General features: G+C 33.9%; 2 protein-coding genes across 2 annotated transcripts in view; both read left to right on the forward strand.

Annotated features, from left to right (window-relative positions):
- Positions 1 to 13524: 13524 nt before the first annotated feature.
- Positions 13525 to 27981, forward strand: part of LOC124637759 (putative inorganic phosphate cotransporter) — a 62185-nt gene continuing 47728 nt past the window's right edge. Inside the window, exon 1 of the mRNA XM_047174398.1 lies at positions 13525 to 13880. Within this exon, the coding sequence (XP_047030354.1) occupies positions 13805 to 13880 (76 nt within the window). The 5' untranslated portion in view covers positions 13525 to 13804. The remainder of the gene's footprint in view (positions 13881 to 27981) is intronic.
- Positions 23910 to 26990, forward strand: LOC124637758. The gene is made up of 3 exons (XM_047174395.1): positions 23910 to 24298; positions 24581 to 24796; positions 24949 to 26990. Exons 1-3 carry the CDS (start codon positions 24185 to 24187, stop codon positions 26971 to 26973), a joined length of 2355 nt encoding a protein of 784 aa, XP_047030351.1. The 5' UTR covers positions 23910 to 24184; the 3' UTR covers positions 26974 to 26990.

Here is a 27981-nt window from a genome sequence, read left to right on the forward strand (position 1 = left end):
TTATGAGTATCTCCGCTTAGATTTCATACTTAGTTCCTTGCAATATTAATTTACAGTTTCCATAGGCTTACCGCGTGAAATATCCTTTTATAAAACGTACCTATCTGCCGTCATAATTATCTGAGTGTATTGACTTTACCCACGCGTTCCTGCATGTAGTAATGATGAGTCTTAATTACATAGTAATAATAATACTGCTGATGTCTTAGAGCATTTAACTAAGTGGAATAGCCATGAGCATAAATGTGCATGTGAGCTAGTGGGAGGCAATGCAACAAATATAGTTAGCGTTAGTTACTCTTGCGTTTTTAAACATATGCATAGGTACTCTTGCTCTTTTCCCATCCCATTTTATTTAGATTTTTTTTCTTCCAAACTCGTATAGATCTGCTATCATGTCACAAGTAAAATTTAGCAAGACACATACATACGATACAGACCTACAGGATTGCTAATGAGGGTCTCTCTGGAACGCACGGCAGTAACATCTCTAGTTGGTTATATTATCTTAGTTGGTAATGATGCTAGGATTACAAAGACAGTGATACAATCAGGAACATTTTGTACTGTGGAACTGTAAAGCTAATCTACGAGAAAGCAAGTATTTGTACAAAGCAAATAAAAATGACGTTTATGTTGACAACTTTATTATATTTGTGCAAAATATTTTGTCAATTTGCAAAAATGAAGTGGATCGAAAATATTTGGCAAGCTCTTTGTAGTTCTATGATGCACATTTTGTTGTGTCACGGTGTTTGAACAGATAAATAAAATTGGATTGCATAAGTAGACAAGATACAATAGGTAACCTTGTACTTATGTGAAAAGTGGTGTCCAGAACAGATATGTAAATAAGTTTGTATATTTTTTGGTTTACATTTCAATTAAAAACTATTCTAGTAAAATAGAAAAGGGGGAAAAATTAAAACTTAGTATCAAAAAATTCATCCGCATCGCTGTTAGCGGGGATCGTGCCCAAAAGGCTGGCTGCATTGCCACGCTGGATGGCAATGCATATCCTTTGGCCGAAGTATAGGCCAGGTCACGAGTGGACTCCACTAATCGCTTATTGATTTCTCGAAAGAGTTTTTAAAGTAAAATAGTAAATAAATAAAAAATAGAGATAGTACATATCCATATACATTTTTCCAAATAAACATATAAAGGTAGAATTCTCGTTTCTCTTAAAATTTAAAAAAGCACAATTCTTGTAAACTGTTTACATATCAGTTGTCCACTATTTGTTTGTAAAGGAAGAATTACCCGAATTACCTTTAAAAATACTCAAAACAATTGAAGGCTGTATAGCCTTAATTCCTAGAAAATTCCAACAGTTACAACCGAATTTAAAAGAAAAAAACATTGCAAGAGTTACTTTATGAATACAAATTAACCTGGAGTTTCTATGAGGCATAATGTATCGTTTTCCTGTTATAAGCCAATAGTTTTTTTTTTTTTTATAGAAGGAAGCCCAAGTGTTATAAGTTTTATTGTCCGGAAGGAAATAACACCATTTGCTGCCTACTTTAATATTAGAATCATTCAGTTTAATATTAGGTTTTAGCAAAAAATGAATCTGTTGACACGTTTTCACGGTCAAACCTTGATGATAATAAAAACTTCAATAGCAAGATGATGGTCTATGGCTTTGACTGGCCTTATAAGTAGTAGATTCATAGAGGATTCGCACAAAGGCATTCAAAGAGTACTTGTATATTTTTCACTTAGATCCTACAGAGCTGCTGAAAAAAAAAAGAAATTTTCCTGTTCATGGAGACACACACAGGTTTACGTCATTTGTCACACACACAAATTGTGCTCATACTCGTAAAATTCAAAGCTGCTGAAAGAAAATATTTATTTACAGCTATTGCAAATATTCTATTCCTTAAGAATAAATAGGTAGGACACGATAAGACCAAAACCACGGTAATCTAGCTAGCAAAAATAGTAGTTCGGAACAATCGGAATACATCTAAGCCATTTGATAAGGCTGAGAAGAACACGCCCGCGGCATCAGCAGATATAATGAAACATCATGGCTGACTATCAGCAAATGATATCTCTCTCTATCGTAGTTTTCAGGAAGTTATCACTCATCAGTCATCGCTTAATATCTAAGGTCAATTTCCACCGACCACTTACGCAAACGTCGGTTTTTCTTAGTCGAGAAAATTCATGGTAAACAGCAGTTGTTTTAAGAAAAGTGACGTTTATGTAGTCGGTGAACTTGGGCCTGAGTAGGTATTTACAAGTATATTTTACTCAGATGGCAGATAGAAATGGAAACAACAGCAAAAAGATTTTCAATCGTATCTGAACTGATATTTCTATTAGATACGCCACTGCTATGTTTTTTAGATAAAATCTTATATGTTGTAGGTTTTTGTAAAGGTCGAATTTATATATTTTTATGCTAATTTAAATAACACCTTATCAGGAGGAGCAATCACGGGCTACAGAGAAACTAAAGAAAACTTTCAAAGCTTCAAAGGAGAAAATAGGGCGCTGTGGGAAAATTGCGAAAAAGATCATGAAAAATTCTCAATCGATCGTCAAAAGGTACGTATTATCGAACTTTTTCATAAATGAGGAACTATAAAAAAATCAAAACGTCAGTGTCAATTCACACATCAATATCAATGTGGTATAATGAACAACGGAATTATAAAACATTTTTCGCGAAAGAAATGTTGGCGGGCGGCGAGTGTGCAAAGGCTACATCTACAGCGGCCGATAGAAATGGATCATGTGAGTTAATCCTTTTTCTTTTGTCGGAAAAGATAAGGATAAGCTGTTGTTGTGATATGTTGCCAGTCAGTGAGGTAGTCTGTTCTTCTGATATCGTATATGAAAGGCGTTTCACGCATGCCTCGTGAAGTTTGGACCCACTTTTAGGGTGCGCTTGCGGGTGCACCAAGGGCACAACGAATTAATGTTGCGAACGTAGAACATAAAAATATTTTATAAGGGACCAAACTCTAAAGACAGCCTTAAAATTGGACGACTACTTAGGATATTATTTTGCAATAATTAAATGATTCGGTCGAGTTTTAACAATAATTCGGATTTAAAAATAAAAATTTCCTGAGCTTACTTTTAATTGCATTGATTTCAGCAAGCAGTAATATGTAACCCGTCACATTTTAAAGTACTTACTTTACTTACTACATTCATTTACCGATCTTCCACTTCATATACAGAAAATAATTAATATAAGAAATTTAATTATTAAATTAAATACGTAGTACCTACCTACGTACATAAATTCATATTTCAAGTGATAAAAGGACAATAAATTCAGTCACGTATTTTTTACCGTGAATCATTAGATTTTAAGTGAGTGATTCAGTCGCTAAATGTGCAATGTTCTTTAACGAGGAAATTGCGTGATGCAGGTAGGTACTGAAGCGGTTTTACTACAGACTTATTCATTGCTACTTTGTCTTGTTAATAAGTAAGTCGTGTTATGTTACTCATTTTACGTCTTACATTTACGTTGTGATAAATGTACCAGTTGTGGATGATAAAAATGTTTTTGAAGGTTTTTTACATTTATATCAAACAAAAAATGAGAACACAATTTTTCTAACATTTTCTTTCATTATAAAGAAACTGTTTACCTATCTTGAGTAGCTAAGGTATTACTGGTTCGATTTGAAAAAATCTTTCAATGCTGCGATTGAAAAAAATAGCCCATTGTCGCGGAAGGCTGCAGGCAACTTTATTCTCGGGTTAGGAAAGTTGCTTCGAGACGTAGCTTAGGCGAAAATCATCAAATAGGCCTGAAATATCCCGGAATGTGTATAAAACCTTCATGATGAAACACTTTCATCACCAGGTACAAAGGTTTTAAAACTGAAACAAAAGTTAGATCTCACGCGTTGTCACGCTGAGATGGCGTTGCGATGATAAGATTATTGGGATACGTCAGTTTCTCTCGGATATCTACTGGTAATGTTAAGTTAAAGATTTGTAGGTACATAGATGTGGTAGATAAGTAGATATCTGATCTGAGGGCTCGTAACACTGCGATGATAGCGAAATGTTAAGAACAGGAACTTCATAATCTAATAAACATTTTTTTGATGTAACAGGTATTAATAGGTATTACATCAATGGCTAGTTTCTACCTCTATCTTCTTCTTTCTACCAGAAAAAAACCTATGGATCATCAAAAAACCACCGCGTAAGAAAAACTAATCATGCTTTATTGAAACCGCGTAAGTAAAACTTTTTGATGATGATTTCTTCGAACCGATGTATTATATAGGTACTTGATATGTGTATTGTAAAAAATTGGGAAAGGATAAACAAAAGTTTTCATCGTACGTGAAGTAGAAAAAAGTAGTCCGGGAAAAATTATACGATCATATCAATTGTATCATATAAAAAGTGAAGTTAAATCGCGTTATTTCTTGAAAAAAGTCTGTTCTGTCAAACGCCTGTTTATCTGAGCTACCATTTAGTATAGCTACATAGACATACACGTACATACACGCATGTATTTCTTCCTAAGTACAAATAACTCATAGTCATGGTTATGAAGCTGATTTTTTATTTGTACAAATCATCAAATCGATCAAAATAAGCTCGAGCCTGACGTATGAAAACTGTCTTTGGGTGGATTATAACAGAGATAGAGAAAACTTCGCATTTATCCACTTTAAAATGAAAAAAAAAAACAATGGACCTAGGTATTGTTAAGGTTATATTTTATTGTTTCATTTTTGTTTTAAAACATCTCTCAAACGTGATGATGACGTAAAGTCTAAACTATAGACTACGAAAACGATTACATATGAGCGCATACTTTTCATCATCATCATCAATGCCAAAATATCTCTTGTAAGCAAAACAATGGATAGCTTGAATAATGGGAATGGCTATTAGCAGGGTATCATAACTTAGATATAGAAAAGTTTCAATATTGTTAACTGTTTCACAATCAGCTCAGACATCAGATAGCCTATAGAGAGGCGGTATATGGCAACTCCTTTTTACACAAGGAACTGCATAAGTTAATGTAGGCAACCCTAATAGAGCTGTTATAAAACCTCATGCAATAGTGTTCTTGTTCACGCACAAACAGTGTTCAGTGCATAGATAGCCTATCTTTACGTCTTTACGATCTCAAGCACTCTTCTAAAGCTAAGCCGTGGAATAGTGTATCTGTATTATGATAAGATAGATTGAATAGCCTGTTGTTCTAGTAATGCCATGAGCTATTGCCATCGTCATGTCAACTTTGTAGGTTTTATGATGAAAGATTTAAAGTTGTTACTTGGTACTCGCCAAGTCGTCGTCCCCGACTTAGTGGCAGTTGCTACAATTCTTAGTGGCTGTCAGTTTTGAGCTAATACTGAAGCCAAGTCTGAGTTACAGTTCTGTTGGGACTGAATGATTGTTTGAAAGACTTACCGCTGCCCTGGTATACAATGAGCTCGAGAAGTAACATGGGCTTAATCAGCAAAGAGTCTGACACTCCCTCCCGTTGCACCCACACGATACGATGACGATAAGTAGAAAAATGTGGCCTTTCTTTGTGAGTAAATCTTTCAGTTAAATATTTAAGTCATGATTACTCATCTTTTTTTCATTTTGTTGATTTTAAGATGGCAGGTGCCACTGCACGTACCTACAGTGTTCCACTGACAACTGTTGTTTACTTTTCTTTTGTTGACAGTTTTGATTAATCCATTCTTCTTACTACCACTATTACTTACTTATTATTAATGCGAAAGCTAGGTTGTTTGTAAACAGATACATGTGTTTGTTTGCCATTTAGGGCTGTAGAGTTTCAGTCATACGAGCGACTGTCAATTCGATCCAATGCTATTATTACCTATCAAATTATTTAGAGAGAACGAAAGAATGTTCTTTGATTTACTTCTAGTTAAGCTCGCGTTCGATCTAAACGTACTTACTTTCTTATATTTAAACGTTCTTGCGTCCTGAATTATTTTATTAGTTCCATATAAATGTTATTTGATTTCCTTATTGTTGCTCATTGAGGTATTATTGTCGGTTAGTAATATTTTATTCATTTTACTTTTATTAACGAGCAGATACTACCCGTGACTTGGTCCGCGTCCTGAGAAAACTACGCCTCGTTCCCGAATAAAAAGTTTCTTATCCGTCGTTAGGAAATCACCTCTCTTCCTGCCAAACATCTCATTCAGTTTAACAGCTTTTTTCTTTTTTATCCTGCTGCTGGAAAGCCTCTTCTTATACAGAGAAAAAATGAGTGTTAACCGTCAAGTCGGACTGGCGATTTCAGACTTTAGAGTCCAGATTTCACCTTTTTTCGTCAAGACTTATATAGGTGTAGGATGTCTAATCTTTACATAAATCTATTGATTTAGATTCCCCTTTATAGCTACCGTCGCGTCGTGTGCGCCGGTGATCGAACTCATCTTGTTACCTAGTTGCTATCTAATCACAAGTGTAAGGCAATAGATAAACAATGTGCTCTAGTATTTGTACAGATTTATCTATCTCTGCCTTTTGTGAAGAAATAAAAAAAAAATCATATTGTAACGATGCCATCAAAAAGACTACGTCTGTAAAAAGAAAAAAATCGTTGTAGGTTGGCTTTGCTTCTATCGGCCAGTTTCTTCATCAAAAGTAAAAGCCAAAGTAAAAGTCAGAGTAATGTCTAAAGTAAAAGTAACGGTCAAATTGGTTTTTTCTATTAGTTTTGCTGTCACTTTAGCCTTGAAAAAAACGAATTTGACCGTTACTTTTACTTTAGACATTACTTTGACTTTTATGTTTGATGAAGAAACTGGCCGTAAGTAGGTATATACTTACTTTGTCCCAGTTTCTTGGCAACCGAGTGTAACATAGGTAAATTCCGTTCATCCGTAAGATAATTGGCAAGCGAATACGTGGCCAAGATTTGGCAACATCCTCAAAGCAGTAGCACTTTAAAAAGGAAACGATCACTCAAGTTGTCGGTCAGTACGAATTGATGTAATACAATGTGATGCAACTAATATTGGCTAGTCGGATCCCATGCCTTACTCTTTTGTTACGTCACGATGTTAAATATGAATGGTTCATAAGAGCAACAAAAACTTAGTTTTTATTTTGCAACTATCTGTTTCATATGAAACAACTAAACTTCGTTTTCAGTTCTTTTTAAGTTTCTTTTCAATTGACCTCATGTCTCAATTAATTCTAATGCCCACATACAAAATCCACGCTATCATTGTAAATGTGTTTTCCTTTTGATTTGTTAAATGAGTAATGCTTATGATTCTTTATGATGCTTGGAGTCCAGTAATGTCTACCCTTAGTTCGCTTTGAATAGCACCGTAGGATTTTAAACGCAAACTTCACCAGTGGTCAGGCGGCAAAGTTCGCGGCTGTACTACCGTGGACTAAGTAGTAGTCGATATGAAGGACTGCTACAAAGCTTGACTCATGGTGGTTTTGGAATACATAAAAAAACCGACGCCCAATGTAAACGAGTACTTAAAGCTGATCAACCCAATGTATTTCTTCGTGCATCGAATAACCAATCAGGAAACATTTTTGGGTTTATTCCCGCGAGAACCGGTAATGCATTCCGCATAAGGAAAGTTCAAATTACTTTTTTGAATTTTGGAATGTTACAGAACTTTCCCTATAGCCAGAATTTTATAATTTTAAATGAAGAATTGAATCTTAAAGGAGTCCTGATGTATTTGCTCTGCATTTGGTTGATTTTCTGTACTTCGACCGTTTTTTGAGTGCAGTTGACAGTTGCTGTCGGACAAACAATTTTATTCCTTGAAAACTGACAGCTGTTAATTGCACCAAACATTCGATACCCCTGTAGAAATGTGAAAAGATAAACAGTTTGTTTGTTGTTAAAATAAAAGTTGAAAGTTGTTTTTGTTTGTTTTGTTAATTAGGCACTTTTCTCTGTTAACGGACAACAGATTTCACTTTAGACAAGTTGGTAAATAAGTGTCATCTTTTTTCTTAGGTTTTTTTTTTTTTAATTAGAGTCAGTTTTAGTCGCTAAGGGGTGATGTCTACTATTTCTTGGTTAGATGTAGTACAGTTCTAGGCATAATTTTCGAGATATAAAAATATTATAGGTAGCTCTGGTAGGTATAAAAATTATCTGACTGCAATGTTGCAAAAGATTTTAAACTATAATATAATTTTCCTCAATACTTTGTTTATTTGTCATTGTTGATATGACAAGGGTTTTTACTCATATTTCCTCAATAATTTATTTTTTTAATATACCTAATATTTACCGCACTGGGAAAATTTGAACCTACTAAAGAGTTTTTTGTGTATAAATTAGCACAACAAAAACTTAATAGAGAAGAAGTCGCCGATTTGACCATTGGGCGGCAATTTCACGGCTGGTTTGTCATCTGCTGACCCTTTGCCCAACCCAACCAAACACTGGTACTCAGCTTCATCTGGTTAGACTGGAAGCCAACTCCAACATAGTTGGGAAAAGGCTCGGGAGATGATTTTCTCCTCTTATGGCTTCCCACACCACCACTGCCGGAAGAGTATTATGGTAATCCATTGTAAAATCATTATACCAGTAACACACAAAAACCCCGATAAAGTTGGAAAAAAAGGCTTGGAAGTAGAAGAGTATCTATGGCACATCTCAGGTGCGCTGAGATTGTTCATACCAAAAAAGTCTTATGACAGAAATATGTCTTAGCAACATACTCAGTTAGATCTATGCATAAAAGTAGGTATGTATGTAGGCACAGATCTACCTATGTATGTAAGTATGTATCCCACCAAAAACATTAAATGTAAAAAAAAGCCAATCCTCTACGCAATTCCTCCACCGTAAAAAGTTTTGAGATCGCATAGAAGCCAAGTCCTGTTCAACTTTATTTGTAATAATAAATCAATATTTTGTGACAACGCATTAATATGAAAGATTTTATCATTATTCATTTCATTTAAACCTAGCTTTTTTATTCATATGTTGTATATTTAATACATAATAACAATATACCACTACGTAACAATAAAACAAATAGTAACATTTTTTACATAAATAAATAACAAAGTTATCAATGCAGTCAAAATTCATACACAATGTTCTTGAAAAACCGCAAATATAAATTTGTTTCCTATTTTTTTATTAAGTTTTAAGGTTTTTATAATTTTCCCTTTATATGTAGCTAATAACCTATTTTAGTGCCAAATTTGAAGGTTCTAAGTTTGCTAGAAGTACCTTAGACTTTTGATGATCGGTCAGTGAGTCAGTCAGTGACAAAATGGTGTAATTTTGATCGCTCATAACTCGTAAACTATTTATTCAAATGTCTTGTAATTTTGGGACTGAGCTTGTTCTAATACTTACTCTTGGTCATCGAAAACCTAAACTCCTAGCTTTGTTCACATGGAAGATACAGGGGGGTGAAATAGCCGCGAAACGCTTCGAGAAAAGATGGTACGGCCGTGCCCGATTTGCTCGAGTCTTGGCTGGGGCACTGCCGTGCCCTCAGATGTAGGCACTATAGTTCGGCCATTCAGAGAATGCGTTCCTGACACGTCGCGATTGAACTGACGACGTAACTTTGCAATGGCGTTGCAGTTACGATAAAAATATTTTTGCTGGTTGTTTACCGTTTTAACAATTGAGGAGCATTAAAACAACATTATTATATCAATAATCAATGAATGTAGTTACGTCGTCAGTTCAATCGCGACGTGTCAGGAACGCATTCTCTGAATGGCCGAACTATAAGTAACACAAAAAACAATGTTTACTTAGGCATCTCTACCTGGGTCTGTATAAAGCTGAATCATCCTCATATTAACAGGTTTTATTGTTTATTTACATTATTTATTTATTTTTTTCATTATTTTTAACTTTTTATATAACCCGGATACATACCTATATCTAGACTGTTGCACAGGGCTAGAGCTGCCTGATTGTTCGATAGCCTACCATGGAACACGAAGGGTTTTAGAAGGAACAAGGGTGGGTTTTAGTTTAGTAAGTAAGAGCCGGACTGTCTCCGAAAGGATCTTGAAATGAAATTTTTCTTCCAAATTCAATTCCCAAATAAAAGCACTTTTGCAGAAGAAATACCACAAGTTGAATAACCATGGACAATCGCCAGTTGGAACTAAACGGAAAAACTTTTAAAATATATAACGAAATTAGCTGGAGACTTTTGTTCTAGTATTAAGTCTTAGCTCACCACCGTCAACAATTATAAGCCTTGCATATTTCTTCGTTCAATTTTCAAAGTCAGCAATTGTTTTCAGAAAACAGACGTCTATGTTTTCGATGAACTTGGGACTTATTCTGTGCTCGGAGTGAGCTGGTGGTAGTAAAAGACACTAGAACCTTCCCCAGCTAACAAAATAGCAGTTCACAGATTTAAGAGAACTGAGAACTCAGAATAGAACAGTCCACAGGTGGTTTAAGAAAAGTGCAAACTCACATCATAAGGGAATTTGTATGTTGTCACTGCATTTAAATTTCAAGCTTAAATCGTAGATCATTAAGTTTAATTTCGTCTGACTTAATGTTGACTGATGACTGGTACAGAAGCTACTCTACTTACAAAGTAGTCTTCTTTTATGTACTTGGTATACATAAGTACAAAGATATAAGTACTTAGAAATGTAGCCAACACAATAACACAATAATTCTTCGTATCTTATGTTTGCTTCGTGATTTATTTAAATAAATATTCCCCTGCATATATAAATGAATAATTCATTAACCATCTCATATGTACCAACTTGTATCTATATGAACTACTCATTATATGAAGGACAATCTTTATTTTATACTGTTTACTTTTGGTACCCCGTTAGTTACCTACCGCCAACCGTCCCATAGGAACTACTTCGCGCTTCGCATAAAAAGTAGCCTATTAAAGTAGACGTTGAAGGTTGCTTCTCTGCAATTAGCTTGCTGCAGTGCTGCTAGACATATATCCTGAGATCGGGTCCGATCTTCAGCTGTCTTTCTGCTATAGACAGAGATAGTCTAAGTTGGGGCTGCGGGATTGTTCGAAAGAGTTACCGCGGCCCTGGTACATAAAAGGCCTACGAAGGTACATTATGGGTTTTTGTCAGAAAAAGTCTGATACTCCTTCATGCTGCTAACCCACAGCGGGAGGAGTCATTTGATGATCCCCCTTCAAAAAAACAAGGCCTCGTCTAAGGTGAAATGACGTGCCCCCTATCGGACACACACTAGCAAAACAATATAAACGTAATACATATAAAATGTCCTTGTTATTGGTCATCAATAATAATTGTATAATTATTAATTGGTCATACTTAACGACCTTCACGGGGCCTGGGAAAGCACATAAAAACTCAGTGCATCTTAAACAGTGCCGTCAAAACCCTGCTAACCAGTCTCACCACGGGTATTTCATACACGAATAGGACAGATCTAATACCTTATTTTTAAAACTAGTCTTAAAAAGTGCTAGATTTAAACGAATAGCTTCATTCAAGTCGATGGTTTAAGCCTAGCATTAAAACCAGTTCATTTTTAATACCACGTTTAATAATAACCAGGCTACAGTTTACATAGTTCTATGATAAAACTTATATATTTCCATATTTCCCTTGGTCACGTCATCACGCGTGAAAAGCTGGACCGATTAAGCTGAAAATTGGAGGGGATGTACTAGGTAGTTTAGACCCGGGAGAAGGACATAATAGGGGCTTTTTCACCATTCGCCGACGGGACGCAGTTATGTCGGGACGCGGGTGAAACCGCGGGCAGAAACTAGTTTTATGATAAATCCCTCTGTAACTCTGTCTGCCTGTCTGTCTGTTACGCTTTCACGTCTAAACCACTGAACTGATTTCAATGTTTGGTACACAGATAGAGTTGACCTTGAGAAAGAACATAGGATAGTTTTTATCCCGGACTTTTGAATAGTTCCCTTGGAAACGCGATATAACCGAACTTGACGCGGGTGAAGCCGCGGGCGGAAGCTAGTCCTAATTAAATCCTCTCATTACAATACGCACACTTTTAATCACGTGCACGTTTATAATTTTATTTATGCTCCACTGCAGCCGATGGTTTCATAATTAAATCTATTACTCGGTTTCTCGTTAATGGGATTTAAATGCATATAGAATGAAGTATGAACCAAGTGCAGTTTATACGACGGGCTATTGGTGGTTTTCTATAATCGATCTATCGTTAATCTTGCGACTAGTGATTGAATTTTGACGTTAGCTCCATATAAATTATAGTAGTTTTCCCGTTTTTTACCCGCGTCTTAAGGGACCTTCTGCCCTTACCGGGGTGAAATATAGCCAGTCTACCTATGCTACTCGAGAAGAGTGTACCAAAAATGATTCCTCTTTATTATCTTATACTATTGCCAAATAATCTCTAATCACAATACAATGGATAGATCGGTTATAGAAATCCGCAGCATGATGGTCACTGTCCGTTATATCGTAGAATATCAATAGGTACCTATAATAGGTATACCTTTCAAACGGTGCACCTGTATACCTACGTTTCATATTTTCCCTTGCTTATCCTTACTAATGCTATCTATTTTTTTATAGTAAAAACCCCAATATCTGAGGTTAATAAATAAATTATTTATATTAATGATCAAATTTCCCAAAATTTTTTAGGCATCTTCGCAAAAATAAATAGACATTTGAACGCGGTCAGTAGGATTACCATCATTAATAGTTTACCTAGGACGGTTCTCCAAGATATTTTTTGTAATTGAACTAAAAATAATTGTACAAAAAGATTTTTCAGTAAACGTAGGGTATATTCTGTTCCCAGTGTGTGTACTCATTATTAACGGTTGAGAATTTGATATGTTTTTGACGTAGAAAATTTATTTTCTATTTTCTAACCATTTAAACAATGGAAATTGAAAAGTAACTCTAATTTTTTATCGTGTCGAAATAAAAAGAATGCATTCCGTTTATCAGCATGGAAATTAACGTAATAAAACTAAAATCAACTAAAATCAACCGATTTATAGCAAACTGAAGCATAATATTTAAATATGAAAATTTTTTTTTTATTCAATTCGTGAATTGAAGCCATTCAAATTTCAATGGAGCCGGATGAATTGTCGCGTTTAGGAACTCTTTTTATTCCTTCGGGGATAAATAACGAGAGTCGTTAGTGACGTAAATGGAGCATAATGATTTTGCCTTTTTGTCTTATACACGTGCGAGAGTATTCATTCGGCTCTTCTGTCTGTCACAATGTTGAAGGATTGCCCATTACCATTAAGTATGAGTTTTTGCACAAATCTGCGTAATCTGCGTTGAAGGTAGGCCACGATTATAATGATTCGTCGAGAGCCTATTTACTTTTGAAACAGCGTTCTTAGCATTTTTTGAATTAAAAAGTTAAACTTCATAACGTCGGATTAATTAGATAACCCAATAATAAATATGTAATCTCAAACAGCCGTCATCTCATCGGTCGTGTCAATTTCTCTGTTCCGAACAAACATTCGCTAACGATCGAGTCAGCTGCGTGCCTGCAAGTCGCGTGCCTTAAAAACAAGGCTAGTCCAGTCTACCGTGACAGTCGATACTAACCTTCGCGGACGAAGAACGCGGCCGGGCTTACCTGTCGCGAGCATGGCGTGTTGACGCGCGCGTAAAAAATATAAATAATCAACAATAATTCGAAACTTATTTAAAAGACAATAATATAATTTTAAAAATATAGTAACTAAATTAAAAATAAAATAAATCAATAATTCCGCCTGTGCAAGTGTACGCGAAGAAAACTAACGCGTTTTTTTTATTTCAATATTTTTGATATTTTCCGTCCGTTGCAGTGAAAATGGGTTTGAAGTCTGAAGATGACAAAAGGCCAAGCAAATTGGCGATCATGGATGACGACGTCTCGGATAAGCCAAGTTAGTATACAATTGTTTTATATTATTACGTGAAAGTGGTAATTAGTGAGTGTAATTGACATTTTTAGCAAGTGAAGGTAGACACTATATTGTTTAAAAAAAAAAAGTTATACGATAATATTGGGGACTTACAGTTTTAATCTTTGGAAAAAAATCGATATTAATTAATAAAAAGGCAGTACATAAAATAAACGATTTTACTAAGTACAACAGTGCGACCTTAAACCATGTGCGGCATTTTCTAACTACATATGCTGATTCTTATCTTTTTACATTAGCAGTAATTTTCTAAATTACTACAACATAATGAAAAATCCAATTTAATACAAAAACTGGCTTAATTATTGTCTAGTACAAGGACTAACAAGGTAACTTAGGGGGAAGGTCGAAATAATATTTCGCGTCAAAAACCCGCAGTTGAAAAAACCTTTGCCATTTAATAATTTCATTGTTCCGACCAGTTTGAGAGATTGTAGTATCTTTGTGAAAACTGGTTTCAGTAATGATCGTGATAAGTCATTCTTGATTTCTCTAGGCCCTTTGATGTTTTATTACTGGTTTGACTTTGGAAAACAGTTGCTAAAGCGAAAAAAGGTTTTTTTTTAATCATTCATTGCGTTAATTTAGTGACTTCGTCATTACCAGTGTCTCAGCGACAACCTTCTTGCATTCTAAATGAAGTGATAACATCCATATCAATAAATATGAAGAAACCACAAAAATGTCAAACTCAAAATTGAACTTTTTTTTGTTGATAATATAATATAAGTGCTTCAGATTTAGTTAATGTTATAAAAATAAATATAAATTCGGCATAATAAGGACCGATTGATTAACTATATTTTTCAGTTAAATCATCAAAAAATAACTACCATGCTATATTAATTGAATTTCCATTTAAAGGATGGTAGATAGTTTAATTATTAGTATTAGACAATAAAATAAACGTAAACGTGTTCCGAAGAAAACTGGCAAAGGATTCATTTTGTTAGATTTCCTGCAAATAATATAATTTTTACGATCTCCTTTAACGATCTAAGTCCGGATTAACGTGAAGGGCAGGATATCACTTTTTGATTTTCTAAAGCAATTAAGATTGTGGGCGTACGTATTGTAAGTACGTATAAAATTTTAATTGTCACCTTGGACGAATGTCTTGTTAGGATTTAATACTCAATACTTTTTTCAAGAGACAGTTATCTTTGCGAGAAAATTTTTGAATGTTTAGAAGACTTCTCAAAAAGGAGGAGATTCTCAATTTAGATATCAATAAAAAAATCGGGGGTTTTCATTATAATAATATACCGATATTTATTGCGTTGATCTAGTTGTCGAGCACAAAATCTTCTAAACATATCAATGGATATCGGCATATTAAAATACATGTGGGAAATAATCATGTAAATGAATCCGTATATACCTTATTTATTTTGTTACTCTTTCTACTTAACACGCGTGAGTAGTTATCAGTTTAGAAATTTTCGCGCACTTAATTCATATGTGTTTACGTTATCATTATTAAGTCTTAGTAGTTTGTTTTAGAGTAAAAAACATACTATAATTTATTTTATGTTTGTACGGTACCTATGTCTCTGGTTTAATTACACAAAAGCAAGATTTAGCTACCCGCCTAGGTACAGCAAAAATAAAAATATACTGTAGTTATCAAGATCAGCTTTTATTCCTTTTCTATCTTTAAATAAATAAATATATTTCATTCGGACTAGTACTAAAAATTATCACAAATCAGTCACTAAATATATATTTTAATACATAAATCAATTAGCACTACTCACTACTTACTCAGATACGGAAAAATTGCTAGAAGTATTACAATAAACTGTTTAGCTTGGTAATTATATAATAGGTAGAGGTAATGTAATAATTTAGGACAGCTTGTCCTGTTTTAGTCTATTATAAACTTATATCATAGAATTATTATTAAATTATCCATAAATATTATTTTGCTCCAACGATAACCCGAAACACAGGTTTAAAATAATCCTAGTTCGGGTGGTCCATATAGGTATTAGATTTCGACCGTCTTTCTCGTATTTATTATGTATTAGTCTAGATTAAGTGAACTCCTATGATTATTTTTATTTTTTTTAAGATTTATTTATGCCATTAAAAAGTCGTGGTGGCCTAGTGGGTAAAGAACCAACCTTTCGAGTATGAGGGTGTGGGTTCGATTCCAGGGTCAGGCAAGTATCAATGCAACTTTTCTAAGTTTGTATGTACTTTCTAAGTATACTTAGACACCAATGGCTGATAAAAAGGTGAAGGAAAACATCTTGAGGAAACCTGGACTATAAAGTCTGAAATCACCAACCCGCATTGAGCAAGCGTGGTGATTAATGCTCAATCCTTCTCCATGTGAGAGGAGGCCTGTGCCCAGCAGTGGGACGATAAAAAGGCTGTAACAGTTATGCCATTACAATGAGTTATTTGTATTTGTACATGTTGAACTATGTGTTTTTTAATAAATTTATTTTATTTTTATTTTATTAGCACAATAACGTTAAATGCTACCAGAAAAGCACAAAAGAGACTTATCCTCAAAACTCACGAAATATGGTGACCCTAATCGCAATTTTCGGATGCATGGCGATCATATATTAACCTCGTGTTGACTGACGTAATAAAGTGACAAATAATATATTTTTTTATTGTCAAACGATAAATAAATAGTAAATATATCGTGATCTCCATATTGACAAACTGTTTAACGGAAATGGATTTTGTCAGCTTAAAAATTGTGATAATTGTGGATAATTTTTCAATTGTTAAGAAAAAAAAATATCAGTTTATTTTTCATATTTGGCGGATTTTATTTGATTTTATAATAAGACTTAACTGGTTAGAAAATGTGACAAAATCTTTTATTTCCTTGGACTATAATGGTTGTGTCAAATTACATTTAATTTATAGATCAGACTTTTTAGTGTAACCTACACATAAAACCATAGACTTTTAATCTTGGTGTGATGTCCAAAGACAATGTAGTTAAGCAAACTATGACCTCCTTGCTCAATTTATGGCAGACCACCGTAGGGACGCTTCCGACGTTATAGGGCATGAGTGCGATATGAATAATTTATTCTTGTACCACATTAGGTACTTACACCCTAAACACACACACGCACACATACGTAGTTTTGTGTCTGTGTAGCTCTGTGTGAGAGGTATCTATCAATATGCAGTCAATCAGCGGTATCTAGGGAAAATTCCAAAAAGCACGAAAGTTTTTCTATTTTTCAATATTGAATGTTAGAAAAATTCACTGTTACGTTATGTCTGACTGACGATTGATTGGTGATACAAGGACTTGACCGGTGTAAGACAACAAAATGAGAGATTATAAGTGATTTGTATGCTTGTTGCAGTAAAACAATGAGTTAATAAAATTAGTGACGCAAGGGCAATAAATACGTATGAGATTCTATCATTTCTATTAGAACTATGTATATTATTTCTGCAGTGAGAAAAAAACTTCCCAAAATAAGCCTGAAAACCCTTTATTATCATTTGCAAATTCACAACATTTTGTAAGTCCAGTAAATTAATTTGTCAAAAACAAAATAAGGCTGTAGTTTATTCAAAAACAATCATCATCATTAAACATTGATCGTTTCATTTTCAAATTAAGAAATAAGACTGATTATAAAGCGCCATTAACAAAAGTTCAAAAAACGAACGAGCTTATATTAAATCAAGACCAATGAACCTATTTGGACCTAAATAACATCAAACCTGTTTATTATTTGAATAATTGTGTAATATTTACTATGAGTAGTCACGCTATTATCGGATTTGAATCACGCATTCTTTTAAATAAAGAATTCAGCATTGTTCCTATTTGCAATAATTTTCCGTTCAGTACGGAAAAGTTTGTTTTCTATAGCAATTATTTATTTTCTAGTGTAATTAAAATTTGACCTTTTAAATTCACATTATTTGGTATTAAATTGTTGGAGAATAGAAGTCACCTTAGTACCAGTCGAATGGTGATTTATTAAAAGAACAAAGATGTCTAGAACCTTTTCAGTATTAAAAACTTTTTGATAGAACTACATGATAGTCCCCAGGCCGGCGAACAAATTTTTTTTTGATACATATACATTTAAGACTTTGTGAGTGCCTTCCTTACGATGAGTCCGACAAACTTTTCGAATGCGCAAATTTTGGTACCGCTGCGTTTTTTAATGCTTGACTCCTGAAATTGTCGATATGACGTCACTATGGCTCTTCGTACATACACGTTTCATTTTTTGAGATTCATTTAATAAAGTTAACTAGAGAATGGTGGTCAACTTGTCCGATAAAGATCGTGCTGCGTTTGGAGTGTCCACCGTCCTGAAAATGTCGGTATGACGTCACTACGTCTCTTCGTACATACACGTTTGATTTTTTGGGGTTTGTTTAATAAAGTTAACTAGAAAATTGTGGTCAACTTGTCCGATAAAGATCATGCTGCGTTTGGAGTGTCCACCATCCGAAACATGTTGATATGACGTCACTGTGTCTCCCCATACATACATGTCGGACAAATACAACAATGATAGATAATACTATTCTTATTGCAAATATCGACTTGTCCGACAAATGTAGTGAGTCAAATAGTCAGTTCGACAAGAAAATGAGAAAAAAATATTACAATTGGAAGAAGTTTATTCTTTTTGTCAATTTCTGATTTAAATATTCACGTGCATTATTTAAGTATATTATATTGGTATACTACTTACCAATTTTAATTACTATTTTAGAAAAAGTAGCCTGGCTAAGACGTATTGTTGATAGTTTATATTATGTTAAGGAATAATATCCCACATCTATTAATGAACTATATATCAATCAAAAGGTCTTTTTAAGTGCAACATTTTGTCTCAACATACCACTTATCAATTCTTAGTATTTTAGAAGATATTGCCCAAATAAGGCGTATTATCGATAGGTTTTACTATATTAGGGAATAATGTCCCACCTCTAGGTATGAACCATATGTCAATCGAAAGATCTTTTTAACCGCTATATTCCGTCTTAACATACCACTTACCGATTCTTAGTATTTTGGAAGACATAACTGACCTAAGGCATATTATTGATACTTTACATTGTGTTAAGGAATAACATCTCACTTGAAGTTTTGAGCCATATTTCAATCAAAAGATCTTTTTAAGCGCAAGGTTGTATTAGCATAACTCCGACAAATTGTTAGTACTTTAAAAGCTAGAGCTTTTCTAAGAATATATTATCGGTAGGTTCTGTCAAGCTAATCCATTACTTCTTTAGTAACAAATTATATATTATTTGAAAAACCTTTCCAAATTAAACATTTCGTGTTAACATACTTCCGACAAATTGTTAGTAGTTTAGTAGCTAGAGCTTATTTAAAATTATAATTATTGATAGATGTTTTCAATTAAATAAATCCCATCTCTAGTAATGAGTTATACATCATTCAAAAGACGTTTTTAAATGCAATATTTCATATTAAAAAAACTTCGGCGAATTGTTAGTATTTCAGAAGCTAGAGCTTATATAAGATTATTTTATCGATAGGTGTTTTCAAGTTAATAAATCCCTCCTGTAGTAATGATACATATATCATTCGAAACGACTTTCTAAATGCAACATTTACTATTAACATACTTCACACCAATTGCCAGTACTTTATACCAAATCTTAAAATATATCTATATTTTCCGGACGGTGGACACTCCATATGCAGCATGATCTTTGTCGGACAAGCTTACCACAATTTTCTAGTTAACTTTATTAAACAAATCTCAAAAAATGAAACAGGTATGTACGAAGAGTCGTAGTGACGTCATACCGATATTTTCAGGATGGTGGACACTCCAAACGCAGCACGATCTTTATCGGACAAGATGACCACCATTTTCTAGTTAACTTTATTAAACGAATCTCAAAAAATGAAACAGGTATGTACGAAGAGTCTTAGTGACGTCATATCGACATTTTCAGGATGGTGGACACTCCAAACGCAGCACGATCTTTATCGGACAAGTTGACCACCATTCTCTAGTTAACTTTAGTAAACGAATCTCAAAAGATGAAACGTATATGTACGAAGAGCCATAGTGACGTCATATCGACAATTTCAGGAGTCAAGCATTAAAAAACGCAGCGGTACCAAAATTTGCGCATTCGAAAAGTTTGTCGGACTCATCGTAAGGAAGGCACTCACAAAGTCTTAAATGTATATGTATCAAAAAAAAATTTGTTCGCCGGCCTGGGGACTATGACGTTGCTATTTTCGGAAAATTTTGCGGTGTTACCATTTAAAGAACAATGTGGATTTTTAATTAAATCGAATTATCCATTCTTAAAGGTTGTAGTAATCGATGAATCAGCCAAACGGTTGCCTGTTGCAATAAATTATCTTTTTATTAAGCAAGTGATTATGATAATGTAACATTGGTTCGCTCTAAGGCCGTTGCACACACTTGACCGTCTTACATATCAGTTTATTACAATAGCAGTTATGAAACAACAATAACAAAACCGATTTTATCGATTTTTCTCCTCGCGTCCACGTACGATCTAGTTACGAAATAGCAATTTCGGTTTTTTACCGAGTGTTTACTAGCGTGGCATTGAATTGATAATATTATGCAGTAATATTAAATAAATATTTAGTATCACATTGATAATAGATTGCGAAATGTATTTTTTGTTGTTATTTTCAATTGATACGTGTGAATGCATGTCAAGGATTTGTGTCCACGTGGTCTTTGAAAGCTAATAAATAAATCTTCTTTCTTAGAGCGGTTGAAGCGAACAAATAATAATTTGTCTTATTTATGACATCTGTAAAGGGAAAAATGATAATTAAGGGAAAAGAGACATAATTATGTGTCTAGAATTTTCTTTTATTGCCTACATTGCCACGAGGTTCTCTCGTGGATACTAATTTGCTTTATTGTCTTGTCTAGTGTTTGTAAAGCAAACAATGTGCAATATTTATAAATAGTGTGTTAAACAGCAATTCTTACTAAAAATAAAAGCGTAAATAAATATTTTGTGACTGTGGCACCCTTGTTCGAAAATGTGGCCAAAAATACACATGACATGTAGGTATACCTACTTACTTGACACAATTTAAAACAAAAGAAATATCCTATAGATACCTTTTTAGACGCCAATTGCTAACACTTCAATGGCCTTCCATTATTCATTCGCTAATGTCACAAAAGATCGTTCACACTGCCTAACGGTTTTTGAGAATGTCTTTGTCAAACTCACTTTCGCTTAATACAGAACCTCTTTTTTTGCGGACCTCTTTAAGAGGACGAATTGGAATTTTTGGCGCCAAGGATTTCAATTTTTCTCAGTAAATACAAAACGGATCAAAATACAACTTGGTTACCTGAAAGTTCATGATATAAACCTTATTTTGTTAGAAGTAGAAACATGATTAGGTAACTTTTATAACAGAGAAAAATATATCAAACATACCTCTTTTTAAAAAGGGATTCACATATTATGGGCATACGGGACCGATTTAAGCCTCTTAACTTTTTTAGTAGTTGAGTATATACATACTCTTTAAAATTGTAGAAGGAATTTTTATCAAATTATCATTTCTAAATAATAAAATTACAAAACCATTTTGTCGCTTACGGCTTTTAGTTATAAGCTAGCGCGCGTATTGTTATCCTCGCCCCGCTCAGACGCTCCGACCCCTTTTGGCGCCTTAGATGCGCGTGCCGGTTATGGAATTATTGTTGACCAATTCCTCGCCTTAATGTGTGACATTAGTGATGAGACATTACCGTTCGGCTCGGATAGTCTGATTGAGTCATTTGGGCCATTATTAATCGAGCAACCTCGGATACATACTATGTACCTGCGAACATGTCTTGATTCCCTAAACATTTTCCTCGCCTTATTATTTGAATGTGGTAGGCACTTAAAATTAATTTAATTCGTTAATAGATGATTCATGATCATACAGTCTCACGAATGAATAGTCACGTAAGTTATTTCACACGATCGTCTTTTTCAGTGTCCACTTAGGTCAAATTATCGATACTAAATACCTAGTCTTTCACCCAAGCGTGACTCTAATTGTTGGTATTCATTGCTGGTTAATTCAACAATCGAGTAATCGGATACTTTTCGCAATTTGTCCGATTGTTGTCCCTCCCATCTTTCCGTTGCTGTACCGCTGCAAACAACATTAATAATTTCGAAATTCGAATGTTTAATTTAAATCGAGTTCCTCCTTAATGTTAAGATTTGATGGTTGGTTTTATAACCCAAATTAAACATGGTTATTGATCGATCCTAGCTTTTGCTCCATTTTTAACAGACTTCTCAAAAAGAAGGAGGTTCTCAATTCGTCGGAATCTTTTATTTTTTAACAAGATTAAACCCGACCGTTTGTAAATAAGAAGCTACTTAATATAAAAAAAAAACTAAATGGTTACCTATTAATTTAGAAGATACTTACTTTTTTTTGGGTTTCGTGTTCAAGCTTAAAAAAATTACGCCGCGTAAACATCATCTGCTATATAGTTTTATTTCCTAGTAGAGTTACTTTGTCTGACGGCCGTTCCCATATTCTATCTATCTGTTGTTTTTCTTACTGGAGATAGGAGTTTGACATTACTTGTATGAGTCAATGTCAAAATTCTATTATTATTGATAGAATATTGGGAGAGAGAGACCGTAAATAGTTTTTAATCTGCGGATAAGTTAGTGCATACTTAAATAGTTTTTAAAGTTATTGCCAAGGCTATCTGGGTGGGATAAGTGAATGTCGAGATAGTTATTTTGAGATAATGCACGTTGCAATACTGCTTTGAAATGTAGTCGCCTATATCCGTGATCCTTTTGTTGAAATGTCTATTATTGATTTATTTTTTTTAACCAAAGGAGTATTTAGTTTAAATTGTAAGGATATCATACTATTAGATGCTTATCTATTACGAGGAACAATTTTTACCTTAACTAAAGGCTCCGAAACTTCGGAACCTATTTAAAAATTCTTTCACAGTTGGAAAGCTACACTCTACGTGTAACACGGTCTATTCCGGTACGGGCAGTAGTTCCCACGGGAAGCAGGTGAAACCGCGGGAAATCGGCTAGTTTTATAATATACACGCGTTGAAAACCTATTTCGTTTGGTACAAGACAAGAGTTAATTCTCTCTATGGTGACAGCTAATCTCAAGTACTTAGCAAGGAGTCAATCGAACGAAAAAATCTATGATTGTTGGCAAGCCCTGACATTCAGCCTATTTACTCAAACTTGTTGACAGGCAGATTGCAACTAATTCCTTATTATCTATCGTTGATAAATACTTGGCAACATTGTTGCAGTAAGTTTCTAACTTCTAATTTTCAAGAACATATATATGATATTGAAAAGAAAATCATATTGAGAAATGTCTAACGTCATATTTTCTTATCGAAAAAATATTAATTTCAGGTCCTTATTTTATATTATATTAATCCTTCGTTTGTACTCTAAGCACAAAAACTAACTAAACAATTTTAAAACTTTGAATGAACATAAAACTAATTATAAGAACACATTGGGTAATTAAAGGACAATGCCAAGAATAGGCCCGAATCATATAAAGACCGACAGATTTTCTATAATTATGATCATTCGTATTAAAAAACATTAAGAATTATACAACATAATCAAAATCTGTAGAAGTACACCGTTGAAAAGTAATTTTAAATAGTAATTTAATTTATCAACACATGTCACAACGATTTCACTATTTGAAAGAAATGTTACCAAGACCAAAATAACAATATCGAAACGAAATTGCACTTGCCAATCGATTACAATAACAATATCATTACGAGAAGATGCGCAAGTGAATTTATTACGCAGTAATCCCTATTATAATGAATAATATAATAATAAGTTATGTTTCTGAATATAATCATATTTTTATTGTTAATATATAAAAATCGATTATTGATACCGTTGATACCGTTAATCTAATCATGTCATTATAGCGCTGGCAGCACTGAATAAAACTTTTTGACAGTCACGTCATTGTCAAAAAGCTTTAACACTTCTCCTCCCGCGTTTCCGAGTGACGAAGTATTCCGATTTCCTTTTGAGTTTTGTATTGTTTATTGCTGTGTTTCTGGATTCCGATTTTTCTTCTACCATTTGCGACTACCTTGGCTGTTAAAACTGAACCTGAACCTGTATTACTCGCTGACTCGGCCCGCCCAACTGAACATTTGAACCAGCCGATTTGTTGACCTGGCTTTTCTCACGTGGATATCTGAAGCTGTAATCTATTAACCATGATCCGCTGCATCAATTGTGGTTTAAATATCTTTCGGATGCGTCGATACTCGTTAGAAACTGAGACTGAAGACATTCGGCGATTGATCCAGCAACAAAATGCTATTACCGATGTAAGTTGTGTTTTATTATTTATTGTGAATATTGTAATAGTATAGTCATTGCGATTGCTTCATGTTACAAACAAAATAATATACTCTATCCGGTTAATGGCAATAGCGTCGCCCCCTATCACATGGGACTTAAAACCTAACTAGCGAAACACGATGTTATGTGTAAAATGTAAACATGCCACTGAGCTCATTATAAAAAAACGTATCAACTTAACCCATCCAATAATTTATTTATAGCTCATTATCAGTGGTTTGAAAAATCTAAGTTTCTTTTTTTTATAGATACCGAGGGATAGCGTTGTGTGTCATGCTTGTTGGTTGCTACTACATCAATCAATTGAAGCACCAGGACCACTTACACATACTGTAGGGCATAGGAACGTATGTGTACACTGTGGGAGGTCTTTGTATCGGTCAAGAGCCCATACATTATCAAGCAATACTGAAAGAGAAGTACGCATAAGGGCTGTTGTTGCAGAGAGGATTTTGCCACGCTCAGTATGTATTCATGTTAATATTTTATCAAAATGCTATAAAATGTTAAGCAAATCTTTCATTATCTCTTACTTATGTAAAACATATAGCATATAAGCAGGTAAGGCATATAGCTATTTATTTCATTTAATAATTTATTTTGTATTTTATTGCAGCTACGTACATCTGATCGGATTTGTCACCCTTGTTGGCAGAGGTGTGATAGTTTGGCTGAACATTACACTGAACCATCCACATCATCTGCAGTTCCACCTCTACCATCCACATCATCTGCAGTTCCACCTCTACCATCCACATCTGAAGAATCTATTGCTGATATTCCGGGTACATCATCTGAGCAAGTAACACAACATGTTCAAATTGAATCTTCTCCATCCCTCCCTCAAGAAGTATCAACAATTGTTTTATCTCAGTATGGGAGAGCATCAGACTCGCAGGCCCGCTGTTTTTTTCCTGGTTGTCACCATGCTGAAAGACTTGTAGTGCCATTATCTATAAGAATAAGACTTTTTGTAGATTTTAAATTCTATGTTCCAGCTGACTGTCGCATCTGCAATTATCATTTAAGAGGTAATTTATGGCACCAATTAAATGAAATTGAAGTGAACCATACCTTTACAGAGGCATATATATATGATTTTGTGTCATTATTAAGTAAAGAGACATCAATTGATTTTGAAAATATTGACATGATGGATAATCATTTAGTACATTATTGGTTTGGTATAAGCAAAGAGCAGTTCCGTACATTGTTGGCAGAAGTCACTAGGTTATCTCAAATGCATAGAGGGTCTACTGCTCTAGCTGCATTATTATTGAAATTAAGAAATGGAGACTCTAATGAGCGAATTGCCAGTTTATTCCAAATGCCTCGCAGTACTTTGGAGAATTTAATGTCCAAAGCAAGAGAGTTGCTTCAACAAGATTTTGTGCCAATGCATTTAGGGTTAAGCCATATGACGAGGGCAGAGATTGCTAATAGAAATCTTTTAATCCCTAATGGTCTTTTTGGAGGTATTAATGAGAATGGGGAGAGATTACCAATTGTCATTGTTGATGGTACTTATATATATTGCCAGAAAAGCTCAAATTATAAGTATCAAAAGGATACATACTCTCTACATAAGTATAGGAACCTTGTGAAACCATTTATGTTTGTGTGTTGTGATGGGTATATTTTAGAGGTTCTTGGCCCCTATCCAGCAACTACATCAGATGGTGACATTATGCAAAATGAATTTATAAATGAGTCTCAACCGCTAAGGCAGTATTTTCGACATGGTGATGTTTTTATTCTGGATAGGGGTTTTAGAGATGCAGTATCAGTTCTAGAAAATAGTAACTATAGTGTTCATATGCCACTTTCATTAGAAGAGAATGAAACACAGTTGTCAACGTTAGCAGCAAATAGATCAAGGACAGTAACCATGTGCCGTTGGGTAGTGGAAACAGTAAATGGTATATTTAAAGAACAATTTAAAATATTCCGCCATGAATTTTTTAATAGAGCATCATCTCATTTGATGGTAGATTTTTCTATTGCTGCTGCATTGATAAACCGGTTTCATTGTCGTTATACAGACAGAACTGATGCAGCACAGATTCTAGAAATAATTAATCAAAAAATGTACCAAAATAATGTTTTAGCTGATTTTATAAATAATAATAATTACAATAGAAGGAGAGCACATTTCACAAACATAAATGTTGATTCACAAAATATAAGTAACTTCCCTCAACTCACACAGGAAGACTTGATATTAATTGCTTGTGGTACTTATCAGATAAAACAAGCACGGTCTTATTATGGCGAACATATTCGATACAATGGTTCCTATACTATTGAAGTGTGTAGAGAGGCTCATCTTAGCAACCTGCGGGATGAATTGTCACTCTCCCAAAATCACTGGCTTCTCAGAGGCAAAATTCAAAGCAGACATATAAGTCGAAAAATATATTATGTTTATATCATAATTAACAATAATGTAAGTGGGAGAGAGGCAGTTGAACACTACTGTTGTAATTGCATAGTTGGACGAAGAACCGTAGGTTGCTGTGCCCATACAATGACAATATTATGGTACCTTGGCTGGGCAAGGCATGAAACAAATATAACCCCTCCAGCCCAGTTTTTAGACGATTTATTAATTAAGTATGACGATATACTATTTGATGAATAATAAATTGTTAAAAAGTATGACATGTGGTTTTTTTTCGATACATTTTAAAATAATGTAGTTAGGTATTGTTGTGTTTTGTGTGTGTTTTTACTATAAAAGACCTGTAGGTATGCAAAGATGATTTGACAAGTCATTAATTTAATTAATCATTTACTATTTAAAATCAGAAGTATTAAGTAAGTGGTCGACTTTAAAGAACTATAACTTTTTTTGGTGTACTTCTAATAAAAAACGAATTATACTATTAAATTCTATGATTTCTTTCCTTTTTTATGACATATAATTCATCTTTGTCGGTTTTGGCCGAGTCTTGTAGGGAATCTTGGCATTCTCCTTTAAAGTTGGAATGCCGCAAAACCACGGAAACTATTTCGTCCATCGAACTATTGCGACGTAATTTGGTCGCGGATTCTATTTTTAGCACAAAGAACTGTTTGGTAGTAAAAACCCTAAGACTATAAATTACTATGTGTGTACTGCCGTTTGTCGGAATATTTTTAAAACTATATACAAAAACATTATACGTCTCCGTTGAATAGTTTACCTTATTACACCTGCTTGCAAATAAAAGTAGTGCGTAAAAAATATTGTCTTTTATTTTGTAAGTACATAATTACTTTACTTTATAACACATTTTTTTTTTCAAAATTTTAATATTAATTATATTAATTACACAAAATATATTTCTTAATTCAATTATTAAATCGATAATGATTTTAGATTAAACTTTGGATCTGGTACATACTTAGTTAGAATTCCATATTAGGTTTTTTTTATTTATTTATTTACTAGAAGGAGAATGAACAGCTGTAACAAAGGGATAACAATTCTATATGATATATATAGTAAGCCAATTATAGATTCTCACGGGTAGAAACTGAAAAAGTAACAGACAACTTAGGATGATTAACAAGCACGATAAAAAAATAATAATAATAAGATTATAACAAAATATCACTTGGCACAATCCGCACTTTTGAAAAAGTCCGCATTCAGCTGAGTGCGCGC

Source organism: Helicoverpa zea, chromosome 16 (genome assembly GCF_022581195.2).
Source record: "Helicoverpa zea isolate HzStark_Cry1AcR chromosome 16, ilHelZeax1.1, whole genome shotgun sequence".
In the NCBI taxonomy this organism is placed as follows: Eukaryota; Metazoa; Arthropoda; class Insecta; order Lepidoptera; family Noctuidae; genus Helicoverpa; species Helicoverpa zea.

What these genes read in the sequence shown, in the direction of transcription:
- LOC124637758 (XM_047174395.1), top strand. Translation starts at nt 24,185, where the DNA reads ATGATCCGCTGCATCAATTGTGGTTTAAATATCTTTCGGATGCGTCGA. An exon ending in AACAAAATGCTATTACCGAT is followed by an intron (nt 24,299 to 24,580) that starts GTAAGTTGTGTT and finishes TTTTTTTTATAG; the next exon opens with ATACCGAGGGATAGCGTTGT. An exon ending in AGAGGATTTTGCCACGCTCA is followed by an intron (nt 24,797 to 24,948) that starts GTATGTATTCAT and finishes ATTTTATTGCAG; the next exon opens with CTACGTACATCTGATCGGAT.